The sequence below is a fragment of the Tachypleus tridentatus genome, chromosome 8, assembly GCF_004210375.1.
Source record: "Tachypleus tridentatus isolate NWPU-2018 chromosome 8, ASM421037v1, whole genome shotgun sequence".
Taxonomy (NCBI): Eukaryota; Metazoa; Arthropoda; class Merostomata; order Xiphosura; family Limulidae; genus Tachypleus; species Tachypleus tridentatus.
The window spans coordinates 113,460,769-113,484,194 of NC_134832.1; the positions used below are offsets into that span (position 1 = coordinate 113,460,769).

The 23,426-nt window shown below is 31.8% G+C and overlaps 1 protein-coding gene across 8 annotated transcripts in view; it reads left to right on the plus strand.

The window, feature by feature from the left end:
- The window catches only part of LOC143223238 (rho guanine nucleotide exchange factor 38-like), an 81,003-nt gene that overhangs the window by 15,045 nt on the left and 42,532 nt on the right, over positions 1 to 23,426 (plus strand). For 7 of the 8 annotated variants that reach the window (XM_076450904.1, XM_076450905.1, XM_076450903.1 and 4 more), the window contains 10 exons: positions 101 to 353; positions 5,132 to 6,088; positions 7,148 to 7,227; positions 8,895 to 9,017; positions 9,610 to 9,662; positions 13,016 to 13,067; positions 16,122 to 16,233; positions 16,790 to 16,910; positions 18,064 to 18,187; positions 21,437 to 21,528. In XM_076450904.1, coding sequence (XP_076307019.1) covers positions 101 to 353; positions 5,132 to 6,088; positions 7,148 to 7,227; positions 8,895 to 9,017; positions 9,610 to 9,662; positions 13,016 to 13,067; positions 16,122 to 16,233; positions 16,790 to 16,910; positions 18,064 to 18,187; positions 21,437 to 21,528 — 1,967 coding nt within the window. Of the gene's footprint in view, positions 1 to 100; positions 354 to 5,131; positions 6,089 to 7,147; positions 7,228 to 8,894; positions 9,018 to 9,609; positions 9,663 to 13,015; positions 13,068 to 16,121; positions 16,234 to 16,789; positions 16,911 to 18,063; positions 18,188 to 21,436; positions 21,529 to 23,426 lie in introns of those variants that run through there. The other variant, XM_076450911.1, reaches the window with a different exon arrangement.

Genomic DNA, 23,426 nt, shown 5'->3' on the forward strand with positions numbered 1-23,426 from the left:
GTGCATCAAATTTTAAGAATTATGTAATTCTAGAATCTTGTATACATACTTGTAGCAGTTATATTCTAAATTACATATGTTGTATCTATCTATGTTACAGGAGATTTAATTATTGGTGAGTATCCATTGGACAGCAACTGGTGGTATGGTCAGAGTAGTGGTCAAAATGGTATCTTTCCACTGACACATGTGTGGAAGCTTGATATGTCCAGCATAAAATTCACTGCAAAACAAACAAATGTATGTTTTAAAGTAAGAGTTAAGATGGATATGAAAGCACAGTTGCCAGAAGAAATGGATCTTAAGAAAGGAGAGATCATTACAGTTACTGAAGTTGTGGATAAATGGTACAGGTAATTCTTAAACCTTACTTAGTATGGTACTTTGTTTGGCTGGTCAGGTTTAGTAGATGGAGTGGTGACCTCTATGAGCCAGTTATTGCTATCAGCCTATTTATTTATTTGTGTGTATCTATATATATAAACCATAAATTTTCAAGCCATAAACAAAACATATTAACGTAAAATAAAATACGCTGCATATTTTTAAAAAGGATTCCGGGGTACAAGCTATAACATAGGACTATAAAATGTATCCTAGACACCTCCCAAATCTAAGATACATTTTATAATCCCATGTTGTAACTTGTACCCTAGGATCCTTTATTAAGGAAAAGTGGTGTATGATGTTTCTAACTTTATGATAGAGAAATGTTAACCTGAATTAACCTGTCTTCAGAATAGCTGATGGCTTCATTTTCAGTGACTTCACAGAATAGATACACAATATCAAAAGAAGCTATATTTTTATTGTCAGATAGTGTTAAAGACTTTAATTTATGACATTTTGGATATTTAATGTTGTGAGAATAAGAACAAAAAATTATTGGAAATGAATTTATCATCAAGATATACAGAAGAATTAATATGAAAAACAACTGAGCAATAAGTGATATTTTCTTTATGTATTATAGGAAAAAAATCCATCTGAATTCTTGTCTTATCATCAGCACTTTTACTAATACTAAACAAAATCCTTGACCTTAAGTCTAAAATAATAAAGATATTGTCTAAACAAAATTATCACTATCATTACCACAATTATCATGAAAACTTGGAAACATTGTGAAATAGTGTATTACCTAAATTTTTAGCTGTATGTTAAAATTATTACCATTTAATTTTGTTTCTCCAGTTTAAGATAAGAAGGAAGGGTTATATACCATAGATTAAATAAACAAAATTAAATTATCTGTAATAACAGGAACATATATTTAGAGAAAAAATTTAAACCTGTGCTTAATATTTTTAACTAGCCCCAATTACTTGATAACCAGACAAATTTATAAACACTGAAAGAAGAAATATATGGCTATTATACTTATTGTGACTTTAAGGTATCAAATGTTTTCTATAGTTTTCTTTATGTTCAAGTCAGTTGTATTGATTAAAAGCTCAACCTTTGTTTCCTATGTAAAAACCACAGTATATAAGGGGATATACAGTCATGTGGAAAAATTAGGATACCCTATGAAAGCCTGTGTATTTTTGTAACATTTCTGGATATATAAATATTTAATCTTAGCTTTAACAATACTGAGAGATTATAGGAATATAACTAAACAAATAAAACTGAAGAAAAGACTTTTCAAGATCTTCTGGAAATGTAATTTGACAAAAATGCATATTCTAACTGAGGAGATAGTTAGGACACCTCCACATTTATACCCATATAAAATGGCTCAACTCACAGGTGTATCACACCAGGTGCACGTGATTAGAAGATTGTTACTCAGCATTGTGAATGAGGCTTGCCCTATTTAAACCTCAGACATTTAGTTTGGAGTGCTCCTGACTGTTGAAGTGAGAGTGAGCACCATGGTGAGAGCAAAAGAGCTGTCTGAGGCTTTTAGAAAAAAAATTGTAGCAGCTTATGAGTCTGGTAAGGGATATAAAATGATCTCAAAAGAGTTTGAAATCAGTCATTCCACTGTCCAGAAAATAGTGAACAAGTGAAGGGCTTTCAAAACAACTGCCAACATGCCCAGGTCTGGTCATTCAAGCAAGTTCACCTCGAGAGCAGATCGCAAGATGCTAAAAGAGGTCTCCAAAAACCCTAAAATGTCATCACGGGACCTACAACAGGCTCTGGCTACTGTTGATGTGAAAGTGCATGCCTCTTCAATCAGAAAGAGACTACACAAGTGTAACTTGCATAGGAGGTGTGCAAAGAGGAAACCTTTGCTCTCTAAGAGAAATATCAAGGCCAGACTGAAGTTTGCCAGGGAGAATGTAGACAAAGACTAGGACTTCTGGAATAATGTTCTTTGATAGATGAGTCCAAAATTGAACTATCTGGACACCAGAACATGTTTGGTGTAAACCAAATACAGCACTCCAGGAAAAGAACCTCATACCAACTGTGAAGCATAGAGTTGGAAGTGTCATGATTTGGAGCTGCTTTGCTGCAGCAGGACCTGGACAGCTCACAATCATAAAATCTACCATGAATTCTACTGTGTATCAGAGGGTGCTTGAGGATCATGTGAGACTATCTGTACGAAAATTAAAGCTCAAGCGGAACTGAACCCTGCAACAGGACAATGACCCAAAACATACCAGTAAATCCACCAAGGACTGGCTGAAAACTAAGAAATGGAGAGTCCTGGAATGGCTGAGTCAAAGCCCAGATCTTAATCCCATTGAGATGCTGTGGGGTGATTTGAATTGGACTGTACATGCAAAAACCCTCAAACATCTCACAGCTGACAGAATTCTGCAGTGAGGAGTGGGGCAAACTTTCTTCAGACCAATGTCAGAGACTGGTAGATGACTATAAGAAGCATCTACCTGCAGTTATTTCAGCCAAAGGGGATAACACTAGCTATTAGGGGGTAGGGTGTCCTGACTTTTTCCTCAGTTCGAATATGCATTTTTGTAGCATGACATTAACAGAAGATCTTGAAAAGTCTTTTCTGCAGTTGTAATTGTTTAGTTATATTTCTATAATCTCTCAGTATTGTTAAAATTGAGATTAAATATCTATATATCCAGAAATGTTACAAAAATACACAGGCTTTCATAGGGTATCCTACTTTTTTCACATGACTGTATATACCTTCTTTAAAATGTAAGTTGTTATCTTCAATTTTGATTTTAGATACAGTTTTGATACTTAGTTTTGTTTCTTTTTCATTATATTTCTGAGAAGGCTCAGTTCCTTGGTACAGATAATCTGGTTGTAAAATGTATCCGCTATTTTGCTTTCCACAAATACGTTTCAGAGTTAAACTGTGATATCATTTATGATGAAATCAATTTAGTTTGTCTTGTGAGTAATTGCACTGAACTGGATGTAAGAGTCTGGAAGTAAATAAATAGACATATTTGTTTAAATAAAGATGAAAATACGGTAATTTCAGTTTTCCAATTGTACTTGGATTAACATTGTACAAAGGAGCTGCATATTCTTATATGTATATTTGATAACAGTATGTAACAAAATTTTGTTCCCAGATAGTATGTGTTATTTCTTCATTGCTTATGTTGTAAAAATACTGAAAATGGTCATCATTCCCTTCAAACTTTGCTTTTGTGACCTGGATAATGAAATTTAGAAATCAACCTATTTTATATGTAAAAGTGGGCAAATTTGCACATTTTCATTCACATAAGATTCTGAATAAAACAACATATGAATGAAGATTTACATGTATTTATACTAAAGTTATTCAAAAATTAACAAAAAGGTTTAGAAGTGACTAGTTTTTAGAGATTTGCAACTGTAATGTAAATCACTTTCATATATCAGCCCCCAAATATAGTATCCCATCATGTTTTTGTTATATGCTCCCAGGTCATAAAAGCAAAGTTTACTTTAGGCATAAACTTTCTGCCCAGGAACAAGAAAAAGTAAAAACTGTGTTACATAGTGTTGTCGAAACGCTATTTATAATATTAGCAAGTTGCTTGAAAATAATTGTAACGCTGTGAAGATTAAATCGGTGGAGTTTACTTTTTCATGAACTTTATTTATATTCTGTTCCATTTGATGGCTGTGAATCTTAACAATAATCCTACACATGCACAGACACAGACAGACAGAGAGAGAGGTGCCAACCATTAAAATGTGAGCGTAATCAGTACGATATTGGTGTATACATTACGACTATATGCTCATACAGACAAATGTTACAACTTGTTGCAACTCCCAAATTATTATATATTATATAGGCCTACACAATAAAGTGAAAAATTGTTCCTCCAGGGCTTGAAAGGGGTGAAAAGGAAATTTCTAGTGAGTGAGATACAAATAAATTTTGATTAAAAATAAAAGACATAGTCCAAATGGTTACTTGCGATAATCATGTTTGTACTTGAAATAATAAATATTTGTATCTCCAACATCTACCAATAGTTTGTGTGGTGCTTCTTACTGGGTACGTGGAGGAATCCATAGTTATGTCATCAGTGCTTGTCAGCCAATCATCGCTCGCTTAGCTGGGTATATCTCGTTTTCTAAGTGGCATAGAAACACCAATGCGATCGTTCACAAGATGGAAAAAAGAGGCCTCATTCACCAGATTGTCTTGTTTCTGGCAAATCTAAAAGGACTAAAACTGTGAAAGGGCTCTGTCTACAATTATTACGCTCAGTCATTTGAAATAATTGGCATCTCTGCATACATAGATACATTGTGTTTGAACAAAATTATATATATATATAGCAGCTATAGCTTTTCAGTTATAGGTTAATTTCCAATGTTACAACATGCATTTCCTTACACAGAAGCTAATGCAGCAACATTTTTTAACTTAAAAACAAAACATAAGACTAATAGGATCCATGAATACAATTTTTAATTTTTTAAAAATTACTTTTAAAACAAAACCTGTTCAGATAATAATCTCAGAGTTATTTTAATTGTAAATCATTATCTCATGGACTTCTTTGTACAGCATTCTCATAAATGAATCTGTAACATTTCTGAATTTAAATGTAGATGGTTAGCTGAGAATATTATTGGAGCTAATGAAAATAAATGAATATTGTACAGCAGCATATAGTACAGATGATACTCACTTGATTTTTCTGGTCAGTTTTGAGAGAGGATTTTCATTTTTTGTTTCTAGAGGAGAAGGGCATGGAAAATCGGGAATGTTTCCAGCTTCTTTTGTCACAAAGCTAGAAGAAATGGATAGTGAAGAGAAAATAACACCTATAGAAAAATATGCTAGAAATGATGGAAAACTTCTGGAGATTTTGGAGCCTGAAACAAATAATACCAAATCCTTTTCAGATTGGCTCACTAAACCTTTAAATGATAATATTTATTATGATTTAGATTCTTTATCTCAGTCAAAACATGTTGGATACCATAATAAGAACAGTGGAATAACTCCTTATGGAAAAACACAGTTTCCCTTTACAGCTCAGTATCCAAATGAGTTGTCGTTTGACTCTGGTGTGTTAATTAAATTGATAAGGCATGTGGATGATGAATGGATGGAAGGAGAAATTGATGGAAGAATTGGACTTTTTCCCACCAAATATGTGGACATTGTTGTTGACTGTAATGACTCTGAAAGTATCTGTTTTGATAACTCAGATCTAGAAAATCAACTTTACAAAAGTGGAAGGGTTCTATATGATTTTATAGCACAAGAGGAGGGTGACCTGAACTTGAAAGAAGGAGAAACAATAACAATTCTAAAACAGTTAAATCCACATTGGTACCAAGCAAAGAAAGATGATGGTAAAATAGGAATTTGTCCTTCTAACTTTATTAGAATTACTGAAAACAATGGTTTTCCTTGTGAAATTCAGAGTGATTTATTTCCCAAGGAATCGTTACTGACAAGTTTAAATGAGGAAAAACATGTTAAAGAAAATTGGAACCAGTTTCCAAATTCATCAGGTGATTCAGAGACAAAAGAACCTTTCAGAGTTTCAAGCCATGGAACTAGTCTAGATGCACCACAAGTCTTCCAACCACTCAGCAGTTGCTCAAACACCAATTATTCAGAAAGACAATCTGAAGATTCAGGATATGAGAGTTCTTGGTTGAATCAAACAGTAAGCAAAAAAAGGTATCTGTAAAGTTAACTTCCACATTAAAAGTGTTAGATACTTTCTTAAGATTGTAATAGGCAACAGTTTGTTATATTTATAGTTAAAAACATAATAAATAATCAAATTGTAGGATAATAATATTAGAAATAATAAAAAATGTACTAGAAACTATGTAGGCAATGAAAATCAGTGAATTATTACATTTTCATGGGAGAAAATCCAGTTAGCTTATTTCTCTTGAAGAATTCATGTGTGTGATGAGACTGATCATATTTGGTTTGACATACACAATGGCTTGCAGTCTGGCTGCTTGTCTTCTGAAATATCATGTGTAGCATTTATAAACTGTATTAAATTGTTACTCTCTTATGTTTTAAGTGTTATTTACTTTACAGAAAGTTTTAATACATAACTTTAACACTTCTTCATTCCAAGTGAAATTTAATATAGTTTGTGTGACAACGTCGGTGTGCTAATGAGTGGAGTTATTGAGGAAAAAAAATTCTTTGTATGCTTATATCATAAACATAATGATAAACCAAAACATTAGTGAGAAACATTGGGTTATGGTGAGATTTTGAATAAGAATAGTTCTTATAATTGTGTATATCTAAAGTGTCATAATACAGTACAACATTTGTAGTTAAGTTCATAAAAACATAGGACAAGTTTTATTGTTATATTATTGTAAACTTTGATTGTTCTTTGATTAATAGAAAGTGATTAAAACAAAGGTTAAAATATCTATGAAAGAAGTTTTTATCTGATGAAGTCAGTTAGGAATTAATAAGTTGCAAACAAATGAAGTGAAAGCAAATTAGTATGTTTTCCAAAAATAAGCTAATGTGAGATGTAAAAAGAATAGATAAGTGTATAAAAGTGAAAAGATAATTAATTATTAACAGGTAACCTAGATTTTCACTGTTCAAATATCTTACTGAAAGGATTACATGATAGTAATACCAATAGATTTGTATTCTGTGTGTAAAAAGATCTAAGATATGAATTATTTTAATTGCTTTGTTTTTTGCTGCACACACAGTTTTGTAACAGTATTTGTAACACTTTGTGAACAGCCCTCAAGTTAGTGAAGAAGAAAACCCAGTTATTCTACAAAATACTTATGGTTTTAGCTCTGTGCACACTAGTGCCCCTGGTAAGTTATACTTTGTACTGTACCTTGTGTGTTTTGTTTTTCTAAAAGTTGAAAATCTTTGAGTTGAAAACTTGCAAATTTCTCAATCTCTCAGTTGAGAGCAAATGTATTTTTCAACATGAACATTTTCTAACATGTACTTTTTGTGAAGAGTGGAGCAAAGATATTAACTGTTCAAACATGGGTGGGTTAAAGTGTGCATGTTGCCGTAGTGAGATTGAAAATTTAATCAAATTACTTTATTTATCAATGTTTTCCACTAAGCCTGGCATCAGAACATATTTTGTAATTCAACTTTTAATGTTATACAAAATTTAATTTCTTAATTTTAAAAAGGAATACTTGAAAAATTCTCAGTCATTACGTATTTGTATCTTGATACTTTGTCACTATGACTTGCCCATATAAGGTATATTTTCCACTCCTATAATATATTTAACTTTCTGATAGATTACACACTTGTACATTAAGTAACCCCAAGCTAAAATGTAAATTAATAACCTCTACATTTATTTGTTTTATGAAGATCTAAACAAGAAAGTCAAACCTACATGCCACTCCCTTTCCATTTCATCCTGTCTTTCAAAAATGTCTTTCTCTATGATTTGTTAGTGGATTATTTCTAACCACTAGAAAGAGAGGGTTCTAATTCACATGAGTTGGTAGTGCTATTTAACAAGCATATGCTAGTAACTTGATTTTTTGTTTTCACAGAGCTGTTCTGCTTAATAAATAGCTGCCATATACTCTGAAAGGATTTAAGTGAAACTGTAATGAAATAAAAGTTAATGAATATCTTTCAGCTTTTGCTGTAAAAATCAAGTTTGTAATTGTCTGTTACACTCTGCAGTCATTTTAGAAATAATAGAAGATTAATTTTGGTTTTGATATTTTTGTGTTGTGTGGTAGTAAAATGAGGTCAGTACCTCAGTGTTAGGGTTAGAGAAAATAATATAAAATATAATAGTTTTTGCAGGAAGAACTTTCAATATTCATTTAGGAGGTTCTAGAGGTTATACAAATGAAAATTTGAACTAACTTAGTAAATGTATTGTGATCTCACAGACAAATATTTCATAAATAATTTATAAAACAAAGTTGGGTTATGCACACAATAGTCTTGTCATATTTACTGAAAGCTTGACAAATTTTATGAAGATGCTCTTGCTACATTAAAAATTGTACTTATAGTGTTGCAGTTGCATGGTTTTTCAGAATGACTGAGTCTGTGCACAGAATCCTAAAACCAGCTGAATTACTCTCGAAGTGTATACCTGAGATTCAAAGGAATTGCTAAAGTTCTACCAAGTATCAAGTACTGTTCTCTTGCAGACAGTATGTTGTCATCAGTCTATAGATTGCACACTTAATGCTACAAAAACATTTTTCATTTTATAAATGCTCATAGTTTAAGAATGTTGTAGCTGTTATTATTTACAATGTTTCTCAAAGAAATGTTGGAATTGCATCTGTATTAATTTGATTTTGATTTGTGAGTCATCTTGTATGTAAACAGTACTTAAAAATATGTGTATGTGTGTGTGTAATATTGTACATTATTATAATTTGTACTTTGATAAATATATGATTTTATAAGGAAGCACTTTATTGTGAAGATATTTATTTTGATTTGTATATTTTAATTTTTCTGTTTCAATGGACAAAAGTTCAGTCTTTTAAGAAGAAAGATGTAGATGCTGAACCTAATGAAACACACTCATTACGAGTCCCACACAGACCAGCTCCACCAGTACCAACTTTTAACTCACAATCACCACAAATAAAGCATGGTAAGATTTGATATTCATTTCTAAATGGATATATTACTACTACAAATTTCTTTAAGTCTTGGACTGTGATAGAAGAATGTTGAATATTTGTCACATAATCAAACAACTTATTTCTTGATCAGTGAAGGACCTTTGTTGGCTGTGGGGCTTCTTTGGGAAATCTGTATAAATATATAATTTTAAGTGTTATGTATATGGCTTAGAATCAAGAAGCTGGACCATGGTAAACATTTTGTATAATTTGGGTTTTTCTGCATATGATACAGATATATCTTTATAACTTCTTTATGTGGTATTTGTATCTGAACATCATCTAGTATATGTGTGAGACAATATCAGTTATAATGTTTATACTTATAATATATGTTCAAAATAGTTAGGAAAAATTAATAATGTGATAACTTTATGCCCTTTATTACAAGACAGCTCAGATTTTGAGTTTATTTAAGACAAATTATGACTAATGGAAGAAGGCCCATCTTTACATGTAATGAGATTAATTTATGCACTCGTGCAGTTGATACTAAGTTTTCATTCTTGTTACCATATAGTATAGATATATCATTTTAGTTTGAGTAAATTGTTGTTCCAGATGTTTCCAGTGCCTCCTGGAATCAAGCTACATCAAAGGAAGATAACAACAAGGTATAATGGATATGTAATATAGCACAGTATTTTTCAGGAATTATTATATGACCTGCTTTTGACATATCTTAACAAGTGAAATAATTATGATTCTAAAAATTATGAGACAGTTGTTGTAATAAAGCCCCTAACCTTTTGTGCACAGAGTTAGTCTGAGCCCATATTAGAGAAATAATGTTCATTGTAATTCCAGTTTTATAACATATCATTTGAGCATTAAGTAAGCTCTTAGTGAACTTTACAAATATGTTATATAAAAAAGTCAGAAGTTTAAATTAAAGAATTGTTTATGAATTTATCAGACAGACTCTCACTCTAATAATCTAACTAGTGTGAGCACAAAGTAAATTTCACTTCAACAATAAAAATATTTTTTCAACTTACAGTTTTGTAGTTTATTATGTATATCAAAAGTTTTTTAAGTAAAAATTTGTTTTATCTGTTGTTTTCTCCACACTAACTATAACCAGTGAAATCAGCAGTGTAGGGTAAAGTGAAATGTTGAAAATTATTAAATAAAGCAAAATTACTTTTGTTTAGAATGATTGTATAATGTGACATACAGTTACATTCTATTTATTATTACAATCAAAGCAACTTATTTTGAACTCTTAGGCAGTTTAAGTTTATTGCTTCACAGCTGCACTAACATTATAACAAATAGTTTATCATAGTGGGGAAACTCTGTGCAAGCAAAGGATCAAGTTACATGCTCACATGTTTAAATTACAATCATGCTGTACATGTCACATTGTAATATAAGCATGGTACAGCAACTATTATTTTGATTTCATTTTACGTTTTGTTATCTAATCAAGTAATTCTGGTATGATATCTTACCTTTACCCATGCTGTGCTGCCCTCTATATGCACAAATGGCTTTGCTCACCACTAGCTTTGAAACTCCCACTTACCCTATGTTTCTACATACTTTGTTGTGTTGTAGTATGCAAATAAGTGTATGGTAACTCTCCACCAATAGGAGTAAGACACCATCCTGTTGCAGCTGGTTCTCTCTATACTGTGGAACCTAATCTTCACATTTCAATTTGGCATAGTGTTAAGATGTTTTAATTTTGCTTGTGTTTATGTTTATTGTTTTTGAACTGTGTGTTAAACAAGTTGGGTGATTTTTCCTTCATTTCATACAGTGACAACCTTCATTCAAGTTGAACGTGACTTCTGAATCTTATTTCACTCCGGCTATTTTAATAGTGACAAACATTACATCATACTAAACTGCTGTGTCCCAGACTACAGACAAACATTACATCATACTAAACTGCTGTGTCCCAGACTACAGACAAACATTACACTTTTGGCTATGGAGGTTGTAGTTTTTCAACAGAAGATGGGTACATTATAGAGGCCAGCTGTTTCTTCTAAGCCCAGACCTGACATTTCTTTGTTTGGTGATATGGCCAAGATTGAAATGATTCAAATAGTCTTTTGTTAGAGTTCTTTCCTGATCTTTTACCTCTATGCTTTTCAGTTGGAAAATTAGAAAGTGTCTCTACACCTTTACCCAAAACCCTGTTCCCTATGCTGTTTATCCCCACTGTTTGTTTTATAGGTATCATCACATCAGGTTAAACATCTTACCTTTTTCTGGCTGCTCATTTACCCTCCTCTTACTGTGATCTGGATGATCCATTCTTGGTACCACTGGTTTTGGACTGGAGTTGACCTCCAGATTATGGTCCAAAATTCCTTAACCATTCCACTCAACAAGTATATTCAGCTACAGCTGGTTGAGGACCATCCTCCTACCTTGGACCAGATGATATATTTCTAGATTTGCTGTTTTTGGACTAGTGTTAACTTTTTGTTTACAGACCAGGTAAAGATGATTCAGGAACCTCTTCCTTTGGTGAATGGAATGATCCATTTCCAGTTCTACCAATTTTGGACTAGAATTAACCTTCTGTCTATGGTTTGATGTGCCCCATCAGTTCTCTACCTGGAGTAGGTATGACTAATTTTTGTGTGTCACTTTGTTACTCATTTAACAACACATTGATTCATCAACGATTAAGAGTATACCTGGTTCATTTGTGGTGCAGTCTCCCACAAGTGTGTTTCTCTACTGAGAGAAGTCACACTTAATAGGTGTTCTTTGGATACTTTCCAAAACCTGCTCATCTGTGTAAACTTTGCATTGGTTTCTCCATTAGGTAAATGTAGAATTCTAGTTATTACGTGAATAGAAGTAAGATTTTGTATCAGATTTTAATATTCTCCTACACCAAAAATATATTTCTGAAAGATACTTATTTCCACTCAAACTTCCCACCATTTCTCCCCACATTCAGTACTTTTTTTCTGCCTCATTCCAAAGTGAAAATTAGGTTTTACATTATAGAGAAATAGAGAAAGCTTGCTGAGATATGAGTGTGTCCTGCTGCTATTGATGTAGGGTTGTCACATGTTTATCTGTATATTACAATGTAGCTGAATCATGTAGAAATATAGGCAGGTGGGGCTTTCAAGGATAGTGGTGAGTGAAAAAATTTGTGTGTACACTATACAGCACTCAAGGAGAAAAGCTATTATGTGATTGGAGGTAAGTATCTATTGGAAATATATTTTTTGTGTGGGAAAATATTAATGTTTCTAATGTAATAAAACAAAAGTGTAAACATAAATTTATATTGTGTGTGTATGTGTATATAAACTGTAAGTAACTTGTGCTAAATTCAGAAAATTATGTGGGTATAAAAATAAAATTAAAATAAGCAAAGAAATGTTACAGAGAAGGAAAGATTGAAAACTTGTTTAAATTTTTTTTTTGACATTAAAACTAGTTTTAAAATTTGAATTATGAAATAAATTTTGGTTTCAAGGTTCATAAAATACATTTTATGATAAATCATTAAAGTAAATGTTTAAAATAACTGTGTAAAATATATATTGCATGTGCACTTTGGTTTGTCTTTATGCACACATTTATATCTCTGATATGATTTGCTATAATATGTATATGTGTTAGTTAAAAGGTTTACGATTTCTACTTTTCTTAGTGTCCAGGAATTTTACTAGAACTTAAGATATAAATACTGGTTTGATGAAGTTTAAATTTTTTTTGGAAGCAAGCAGTCAATGAAATAGCAGCCATAAGAGATAATAACTTTCATCATAGTTAAAACACTTGTAGATCATTCAGCAAAAGCTAATGTTACATGTTGATATATATTATTAGATTATATATCATAAAAGATGAATAAAGTTTGAAGTGAGCTGAAGTGATTATTTCACATCCTGAGAGAGGAAGTTGAAACTGTGTGTGTATACGTATAAACATACAGCTTTACTGCTGCTGTTCTTGATTTTTACAAACATTCTGCTCTTTTCAGAATACAAAGGATGAACCTGATGGGTTAAAGGACAGCATAGATTATTTGAGTTGTAAGTAAAGTAATTCAATTTGAAATATTGGATGGATATTTTTCTGTATCAGAAGAGAATCAAATCAGTTATTTAGATTGCATAATGCATGTAATATCAACTATTCATGTTTGTTATAACCACTAGAAGTTAGCAACATGTAAAAAGAATATAAGAAAACAAGCCACAAAACACTTTTCTCTAGAACACTTGACTTGTGACACTAAAAATAAACGTCTTGCAATATGACATTTGGCTTATGGGAAAAGTTTCAGTTTTGAACAAAGTTCAAAACTACATTTAAGCTATTTGTGTTAGCCATCCCTAATTTAGTAGTGAAAGACTAGAGGTAGGGCAGTTTGTCATCACCACCCACCACAAAGTTTTGGGTTACTGTTTTGCCAATAGTGGGATTGACTGTAACATAATAATTCCCCTGTGGCTGAAAGGACAATCATACCTTTTCAATTTTGGTTGATAGTTGAACAAGGACAACACAACAGTAGATGTCTCTCTTCTATTCTCAAAATCCAGGCATGGAGAGCTTGTGCAGGGCATATGTACTTCAAGGTCATCTGGCCAGATTCTCTTCTTGTCCTGTCAAGTTCTTCTGCTGGTGCCATATTTTTGAGGTCAGCCTTGGTTTCCACTCTTTCAGAAGTGCCAACCTTTTCTGCTTTCTCTTTGGCCATCCTTCTTACATCAGCTTTGGTCATACATTATTCATTTGGTAGTCACTATTTTCTAGCTTCATCCCTGGCTTTTATGTGGCCCATCACATGTTATTTGGGATTAACCTCTTGGGTGGCATCTTTATTAATTAGTCTATTTGGCATCCTTCATTGGACATTGATCAACAGACATGACTTGCTTATTTTCAGTGGTCTCTTGTATATGGTTTAAATCCTTCTCATCTCTTTGAGGTACACATTTCTTGATTTCTGACATGGTTATTTGACAAAAGGTTGCATTTTTATCCATTTTTGTTTTTAAAGCAACATTGTCTGCTACTTTTCATTTTTCCAGAAGATGTAAAGTTTTTGCATCCCAGTTTTGTCTTTGCTTCTGAAATAACTTCAGGTTATCCATCCTCAGTGTCCTTTCCAGAGTCACAATTGAGATATCCTGGTGGTTCTCCATACCTTACCTATTCTACTCTTTGAACCTTTGGCATCATGTTCCTTGTATCATCTTTCACTTAAGACTTCTTTTTTTGTTGGCTAGCAGATGTTGTTGTTCAGATGTGTTGGCAATTCCTGTTTGCAGGACTCTAACATTCCATTTATGTTCTGTTGTATCCCAATTGTTCCTTTCTTCCCAAAATGTCAATGGCAATAGAAGGGGATAAATTTTTCTGTCCTGTTCTTCTTTTCTCCATTTCTCATTTTTATGAATGCTAGGATCTGGATCATAATTTATGCTCAGTTTGAGATCTTAAGGTGTGATCTGACTTATTCCCTGTCATTTTGACAGATTGGGTTCATCAGATGGTGCATCTTGCCTATTCTTGGCTTTCATTATAGGAACAGAGGCTTCTTCATGTCTTGTCTAATCAAATTTGGTGAGTCAGTTGTATAGCCTATTAGAGAAGATTATGCAGACTGGTATGTGGACCACACCTGCTACATACATATATATACCCAATTTGGCAGTTGCCTCCTAGGAAGGTTTTCAGCTATCCCCTTGACTATTCTCCATGCACTGGCTAGTTTGTAAGAGAGGTGAGCGACTTCATTTCTTTTGTTTATTTCTATTCTTTACAATAACAAACAGCATTACTGGACTTTCACTCAGGGGCTACCTCCCACAAGTAAAACTTAAGGAGATTTGCTCATCTTTGCTGACCCTTGGATTGAATAAATTAAGGCTGTGTTGCATTTCAACATGGAGAATTTGATTCTCCTATTGCACTGCTTTTGGAGCATCATTTCTCAAGACTCTCCAAAATTAATATCCCCATTTCTCCTAGCAGAGTGTGGGAGTCCTTACCACTCACAGTTTTCAATAACTGGAGTGGTGGACAGAGATCTGTCCCTCCTGAGTGATGCTCCAACTTATTATTCCACTCAAGGAGAAGAGACTGAAGCCAAATGCCCTCCTACCAATAATCCTGGTTGTTCTTCCCATGTGTATGGTAGGAGTAGGACCATCTTTCATTGGAATCTCCTCATAATTCCAGTTCAGAAGTGACTGTCTAGTTGCATTGTGCATGGCTCTTTATTTCAATAATCATAGAAGATGGTAGTTGACTCCTTATAATTCTGCACACAGAGCAACAATTCTTGTGCCATTGATCAAACTTAGTTTGTTCCACATTCTCCTTGTAATTCTGGGAGCAGGAAGTGTTTTCTTGCTTCTCAATTTGGAAATTTAGAATTTCTGTTTGTAATCTCAGGCTTGGTAGTCTGTGGTTTATCAGGTTGAGGTGAGAATTTGTCCAGTTTTATGTTGCTTTCTTCTCTTCATAATGCTAATGTCTTGATATGCAACTTTTGGGTTGAGTTTTATTAATACCACATTACTGAACGAGACAAAATACAAAGTGGTTTACATGTTCTATCCATTATGCCTTAGATATAGATTTGGGTCCATAGCGTTATAATTTCAATGAGGAGATGTGGGATCTCATCTGTCTGGTTGGGATCATATTGAACTCATGTTTTTATAATAATGGTAGGATTTTGCCTCTGTGACTGGTCATCCTTTACAGCTCAGGAATTAGATTTCATGTTGTCTGGGCATAGAGCATACCTGCTCCAGAAGTAGTGTGGATCCTAATAGTGTACTGTTAGTATATCTCACTTTTGCATACATTTTTTTATGCAGATGCTTTCTGTGTGGATCTTGCAGATAAAATAATACCTCTTAAGAAAGTATGTACATATAACCATGTATATATATAAGACAAATTATTTTTATCAATTTTGGATTTTCATTACTGGGGAAGCTTTTACCAACTTTTTTAGCATTGATAGCAATGTAGAACATTGTGTGTGATACATATTTCATTCTATTTTAGATTGTAATTCCTGACATGCTGTCTATACTTTTTTTACTGTTTATATTTCTGATTAGATGATGTTCAGAGGTTAGTGTTTAAAGAACCCAAAGAAACAGATGACACTATACACACAGAAGCTTTTAAGGAGGAAGAGGACAACCAAGACAAGGAAAATGAAGAACACAGGTATTGGACACTTTGTTTTTAAAAATACATTAAGATATCAAATCAAAATCAAATATTTAATCCTTTAATTTCTAAAGAGTAAATGAAATATTGAACTAACTGTAGAAGGTTTAATATGAAATTTACTTAACCTTTTTCTGCTAGAATTTCTTCCTCAATGAATTAAATTTCTTGTAGCCAACAAAAAATCTTAAAGTATAGCCAGTTGTGGAACGTTGATATTAACCTACTTGCATATAAATTTATAATTTATTTTTTTCTTTCCCATGACTTCATAAACAATATATATATTCCAAAACAAATAGGTTTTGATGTATTTACTTATGTTTGGAAATGTCTTTACCTTAATGATGAAAGTTTCAAAGATACATAATTATTGAACTTTATTTCACTGTGAAAGTTTAAAGATATATTAATTTTTTTTTTAAAATGAGAAGAATTGCATCTACTGTTTATCAGAGCATTATACAGAAATTAGAGAAGTTTATTATAGAAGTTAAAAACTCTTTTTACAAAAGAATATTTCTATTCCTTATTGACTAAACTTTTAACTTAGACAAAAGATGGAAGCACTCAGGAAAAATGTAATTAAGGAGCTACTTCAAACTGAACAAGATTATGTGCGAGACTTAGAAATTTGTCGAGATGTGTTTCTTAAAGATCCATCAGTTGGAAAGGTAATAAATTATGCAAAATTGCTAAGAGAGTCAGTTAAGTTCTTGTTGAAAACACTTATAAATTACTACTAGTTTTTTTTACTGTATCTAATCGAAAAATTTAATGTTTTTGAATATAACTACTTTGGATAAAAATGTATTTTGGGAAATACAGAAAATGTTGCTAATGGATCTTTCCGTAAAGCAATGATGCTTAAAGAAGTTAATTTCATGAACTAACTTTTTGTGATTACTCTGTACTGTTATTATTTGACTTAGAAATACTGTTGTATCTGAAAACGTGTTATAACTCTCAAATTATTAACTTTTATACTATTATTGAAAGTCCACATATTTCAACAAATTTAATCATTTTATATATATTTATTATGCATGTTACAATGTTTAGTGTAACAGAAGTAAAAAAAGAAATTCAAGTAATTAATTTTCTTTGTAAGATATGAGAACCTAATTGTAATCAGTGGATCAATTTTCTTTATGGATGGTATTTTTTCTAAATGCTTTTGCGAGAGAGAGATATTATTAGAGGCCCTTTAGCCAGTAAGCAAATTAATCATAAGTAATTTGACATGTAAACAGTTTGGCAAGACAGGTTTAAAAATTATTGATGTCTATATACATGAATTCCTTCAATAATTCTAGGGTTAAAAACATTTGACATGAATATTTTCAAAGCATTGATATTTGGAAATAGTATCGAAGACCAATTGTGGAGTAAAAACATTGTTTGGAGAAACTTTTGTAACGTTTATATTCACTTCTTTACATTTGCTGTTTAATTGTGTCTCTGATGTGTGGTATATCTGGTATGTAAATTGATGGTATGTAAATACATTAGTATATCAGTTAAAAACACTAAATATGCAAATATACTGTTTTAATTTTATACAGAAAAAAGTGAAGTAATTATACAAGTAACAGTACCTTATGCTATTTTTTTAATGTCAACAGTTACAGAATAAAAAGTTTTGATAAAATATTTTGTTTCAGAAAGATTAGAAGTGTTGTGAATCTGTGTGGGCCTGAACAGTGTTTAAAACTTTAAAATTGTTACCTATTCATTATTGTTTATAATTTTAAAGAATTAAAATCTTAAATCTTATCTACTTCTTTTCTATTCATTTATTATTTACATGTGATATTCTGAATTCAGAAAAAGGGTATTGATATGGAGACATTGTTTGGAAATCTTGATGAAGTCATTGAAGTTGCTTCAAGATTATTAGGAAACTTAGAGAAAGAAGTGACTGAAAAACCACCAGAGGAGCAAAATATTGGTAACAGGATTAATCTATTAAAGTATTGATTGTCTGAAATATGCTTGAAATGTGCACAAATTAAATATATCTTATACAAAAGTTGAATTAAAATGTGTTACTTTTTTCTTACAGCATGATATTCATTTGTTGAGTTGTTTTTGTTTTTTTTTCTGAGCAATAGAGAAAACATACAACATGAAATATGTTAATTCACATTTGATATGAAATCCCAGGATAAGGTATGCTGGAAAGAAAGGCAGCACAAGGATTGGTCAAAGTGTATGATGTTGTGAGGCAGTCACTACAATAATAGGCTTTCTAGCTAATTTTTAAAACACGTTTTTAGATGCTTTACTTTTAATTATCTTCCTATGGGCAGATTAAAATGTACATCATGACTATTTAGGATTATATTCAAAATGTATTAAACTACCTTATTATTGTGGTACAAAATAAATTTGGCAAAAAACATAGTTAATAAATCAAATTTTAATAGTAAGTTTTAAATTCGTAACTGTATAAGAAAATATATTTAAACTCTCAACTTATTATGAGAATTGAGACATTTGCTCTGTAGATATCCACTCATCTCCAATTTATTTACTGCCCCACATATAAGTATGGAATTTAATGTAAATTACTCATTATAATACTGTTATCACTTAGAAAAAGCATATTTTTTTTTTACTTTCAATTTTGTGACAAAACCATGAACTAGAAAATCATGTCACATCCTCTCTTTCACAAATGTCCAGTAGTTTTATCCGACTTTTAATACAATATTATTTGTAACCAATTGAAAGCCAAAATGTTAATATATCAAATGTTGCATTATATTATGTTATTTTCTGTACAGAGGATTGTCTGTTTTATTGCCAGTCAAAACTGTATTTCCATGTGAAATGCATGAATGGGCTTAGATGAATATTTAACAGCTATTATTGAATAGTTAAAACATGGTTAGTTTTATTTTCGTTATGAGGCATCTAAACTACTGTTCATACAAATTGGTGTTGTTTACAAGTTAGTTGGCCCATGATGCCAGAGTTCAGAGAATATCCTATCTCCAGGCTCTTACAACCAATATACCAGAATGTCTTCTCTCTATATTATTATAATTATCTTCATTCAAACTCACAAGTGTTTGAAGAAGGATGAGCATTTTGAGCTAGTTTCCATAAGATCTATTAGTGCAACAATAGAAAATGGTATGTAATGGAGTTATTTTATTTAGATTGGGTGGACTTAAGCACTAGAAACTGGTTTTCAATATCCATGGTGTAGTTTTGTGCTTAATTACATACAAACAAATTATTTAGGTTCAAATATTTTAGCTTTCATTCACCAGGTATTTCATCCGTTGCTATCGTATTAAATTATTTCTCCAATTTATTTTTCTTCACTCTTTCGTTTTTTTTGTTTTTTTTATGAAATTTGTCATTGCTACATTCTGTCTTAGAGGATGAAATGTTTCACTGGTGACTGCCATTTCCACATTTTATACCAAATACATTTTTCTTGTTAAACAAACACTCTTCCAGGAAAAACTCTTGTGACAGGTTTTCTAATGATAAATCTAGCCAATTCCTACTTGATAAATCAGTATTGTTGAGGAGGTGACTGTACAGTTACTTTTTCCCCTAAAATATTTAGTAATCCCTAATTAATGATGTATAAATGAAACACATTTAATTCTCACTTGTGTTGATAATGATGCTTTTATTGAAAACATGGGCCTGGCATGGCCAAGCGTGTTAAGGTGTGCGACTCGTAATCTGAGGGTCGCAGGTTCGCATCCCCGTCGCGTCAAACATGCTCGCCCCTCCTAGCCATGGGGGCGTTATAATGTGACGGTCAATCCCACTATTCATTGGTAAAAGAGTAGCCCAAGAGTTGGCGGTGGGTGGTGATGACTAGCTGCCTTCCCTCTAGTCTTACACTGCTAACTTAGGGACGGCTAGCGCAGATAGCCCTCGAGTAGCTTTGTGCGAAATTCAAAAAACAAACAAACGAACAAACATTGAAAACATATCATAGTTGTAATAATAAGTAATTAAGTAATTAGTTAATCACTTTGTTTATATGTCTTGTTTAACACTCCTATGAAAAGTGGGGCCTAATAGACCCCAGAGCAACTTGAAAGGTTATTAATATTAGGCTAATAAATTTGTATTTAAATGAAATTGCCATTTCATTTGATTCATTCATCAAATAGGCCCCACTTTTTGTAGGAGTGTTAAATGTAATAAATATAAAACTGATATTCAATAAATAAGGATATGTATCATCAGAATATTTTGCTGTCCTCTACCTTATTCACTAAAGCTAACTAAGCTTATCTGATGGCTTCTCATCAAAAAGAATTTCTGTAACTTTCAAACAGATATAATTTAACATGCAAGCAATTTTGCAAACAAATGAAAGCCTAAAAGCACTTCAGAAAATTCCTATATATTCTCATTGAGTGGCTTTTATCAATGCTACAGCAGCTCAGACTAGGAACACTTTCCCACAAACCAATAAAAGAACTGCTCCAATAACTTCATTTACTCTCTTGTGGCTTAATGCCTAATTCTTGCTCTGTATACTCATATTTAAATTTTTATTGTTGCTGTTTTTTAAAGTTATGACTCAGTAGTAAGTGATTAACCCACTAGATGTTATGTCATAAAAAGGCAACAACCCAGGTGTGTACAAAATGTAGGTAGGGAAAGACATGGCAAATGGTTGAAATACAAGGAGTGAATAATATGTTTTCAGTATGTTGTAGTTTCTTACCAAATTTAATTCTATTCTTTGGGATGAACTGAAATATTTGGAACAAATATGTACAGAAAAGACAAAACATATCAGTTCAGAAATATTTGTAAGTTAAAGCTTTTTGAAATTCACTTGCAACTATTGTCCTTACTTGGATCTAAAAATTTGATATGTTCTCTCAATGCCTCTAAGTTGCTTACCAGCCCATACATACTAGAGAAAGACAACTCTTCAACATAGAGAATTCACTTTAAAATTTAGGACTTATAAATTTTAGTGGCAGAAAAACATGAGAAGCCAGATGAAACCCTGGAGATTTATTTGTATGAATATGATAAGAGAGTTTAAATAGAACTATTCGTGCTATGAAGTACTTTAATGATTGATTTACATATTCATTATATATAAGAAAACAATATAAAAATATAAGTTTCATCATTACCTCATCATTTTTTATTTGTGCTCAAGAGGAACAGTTTTCAAACATATTTGTTTGCTTCCTGACAGGAAAGTGTTTTCTAGAACTTGCTGAAGATCTGAAGCAAACTTATGGCCAGTACTGCAGAAATCATGATGATGTACTAGTGCTAATGGAAAAGGTATGTGCAGTTTAATTCCTGGTATCATCAGGGTTGGATCCAGGAGTTTTTTTTAATTGGGGATAAAAAGTTTAAAGTAAGTTGTACACCATGGACATACCTTTGTCATTAAAATACCAATTTACAAACTTTTCTGATATGTTTAATATTTTAATCCCACATACTTTTTAATACTTATGTAGTTCTACATTTGCTCTTAATTACAGGGTAAACTTTGCTTGGCCAAATAATAATGTGAATGTATATAACATACTTCATTTCTTTGTGAAACTTTCAGTAGTGTTTTTCTTTGTTGTTTTTTGTTTTTTTTTGTGCAATCTTATGTATTCATTGTTACTTAGATAATGTTGAAGTATAAAATGTTTTCTTTGTGAATACAGGTTATGTAGTTTAATGTGAACATACTTGATGTCGTGAGACAGGATGAAGCTAATCTCCAAAATCCTATCAAAAAATTTTAATTTATATTGTAGAAATTTACATCAAGAAAAAAAATTAAGGTAGACCACAATGTGTGCATTACGTAAAGTTATATTCAACTTTATAATAAAGTTTTGTTTCAAAAAGTTTAGTAGAAATCTTTAAAAGTTTAACTAGAGTGACTATTTTTCCCAAGTTAGAATCTTGAATGATATGTGATAAGGCCCTGCATCTATTGTACTCTCAACAGGTCAATGTTTCACCTGTATTGTTACTCTAATGCCCTGGTTCTTACCCTGCAAGGCCTTATTAATGACTCACCTATCTGGCAATGAGCTTTGAGTTCATTTTGAAATGTATTGCTTCTCAGTGATGTAGGTGGTCTGAATGTCTTGAAATGTAATAACTGGTGTGAGCAACAATACTCTTATATGATATTAACAGCAGTTTTTGTTGAGTAGTATATTTGATTGAATACTGATTGGAACTATTGAGAAGAACATAACATTCTAAGCATTTTGTTGATTAGTCTTATATAAAACTGTTCAGTCTGTTAATTTATAACATTTTCTAACTTACAGGTGACTTGTTACATTTGTCTCTTGTGTTTAGCAAAATCGCTATTATTGTTATATTCTTAATGTACATGTATAATATTTTCTGATACTCACAAGCTCTTAATTATTATTGATTCCAATGTACAATACTCTGTACGTATAATATTTATAACTTCAAATACTTGTAATTTTTATGATTTATGATGAAGTTATCTATATACTTATAAGGTAAAATAGTTATTTGAAAGGGGCAAAAGAAATATATCGTGGTATTTTGCATATGTTTGTTTACAGGATACACAAAGAGGTATGTACATTTTAGTACTGGATTAAAAAACTCTTTTTCATTAAAATTGTTTATTTGTATAATATCATTATGAAGATTTATAGTTGTATTAATTTATGAAAATATAAAAAAACAACAAACCCTTGATTATGTTTAGTGATTGTGCACATTATCATATGGGTCAAACACTTGGTGTTTTTCTTTTTAGTGTAGGTCTCCCTCCCAGTTGCCCAGCAGTATGTCGGTAGACTTACAAAGCTAGATTCTGGGTTTCAGTACCTGTTGTGGGCAGGCTACAGATAGCTCATTCTGTAGCTCTGTGCTCAACTGCAAAGAAACAAACTTTTCAGTGTATTGTTCAAATTGTTTAAAACTTTTGAATTTTTTTTCTTTCAGTAGTTTCACTGTTGTATGAATAGATGTAGGGGAAAGGATCTTTTTGTTATTACATAATTGGTAATAGTTAAAACACTACTTTGCAATTTACACTTGTGAAAACTCGTCCATAAGTTGTACTGACAAGTTTAAGTAACCATTTATAATTAAAACCTGCATCCTGTTATCAAGGTGAAAATTAAGCAATTTCTTGAAGAGGGGGGTCACATTTTACCAAGTTATGTCTAGTGTGTTAGGAT